This window comes from Eimeria mitis, genomic scaffold, assembly GCF_000499745.2.
Source record: "Eimeria mitis Houghton genomic scaffold, Emh_scaff2963, whole genome shotgun sequence".
NCBI classification, from domain to species: Eukaryota; Apicomplexa; class Conoidasida; order Eucoccidiorida; family Eimeriidae; genus Eimeria; species Eimeria mitis.
In genome coordinates, this window is record NW_013571305.1 from 6,390 (window position 1) to 6,846 (window position 457).

The 457-nt window shown below is 60.0% G+C and overlaps 1 protein-coding gene across 1 annotated transcript in view; it reads right to left on the reverse strand.

Moving 5' to 3' along the window:
• EMH_0060760 (uncharacterized protein) overlaps positions 1 to 457 on the reverse strand; it is a gene marked incomplete at both ends in the record, with an annotated part of 3,493 nt that overhangs the window by 2,029 nt on the left and 1,007 nt on the right. Inside the window, 2 exons of the mRNA XM_013497828.1 lie at positions 1 to 107; positions 348 to 455. Of these exons, the coding sequence (XP_013353282.1) occupies positions 1 to 107; positions 348 to 455 (215 nt within the window). The remainder of the gene's footprint in view (positions 108 to 347; positions 456 to 457) is intronic.

The following is a 457-nucleotide window of genomic DNA, read 5'->3' on the forward strand; positions in this document are numbered from 1 at the left end:
AGCAGCATTCGAAGCAGCAGCAGCAGCAGCAGTTGCTGCTGCTGCTGCTGCTGCTGTTGCTGCTGCTGCTGTTGCTGCTGCTGCTGTTGCTGCTGCTGCTGCTGCACCTGGGGCCGAATCCCGCAGAGCGCCTGTTGCTGCGTCTAGGTCGTTAAGGGGCCATTCATCTAAGAAGGGGGAGTGGTGGATGAAGGGGGGTTTGCTGCTGCTGCTGCTGCTGCTGCTGCTGCTGCTGCTGCTGCTGCTGTTGCCGTTGCTGCTGTTGCTGCTGCTGCTGCTATGGTTTGCTGCTGCTGCTGTTGTTGCTGCAGCACCAGGACGAAGGACCCGTGCACGCGCCCCTATACTGCTGCCTTCATTCCTTGATATAGATCCCCGTTCTGTTGCTGCTGCTGCTGCTGGTGCTGCTGCTGCTGCTGCTGTTGCTGCTGCTGCTGCTCTTCGTTGCTGAGCAGCA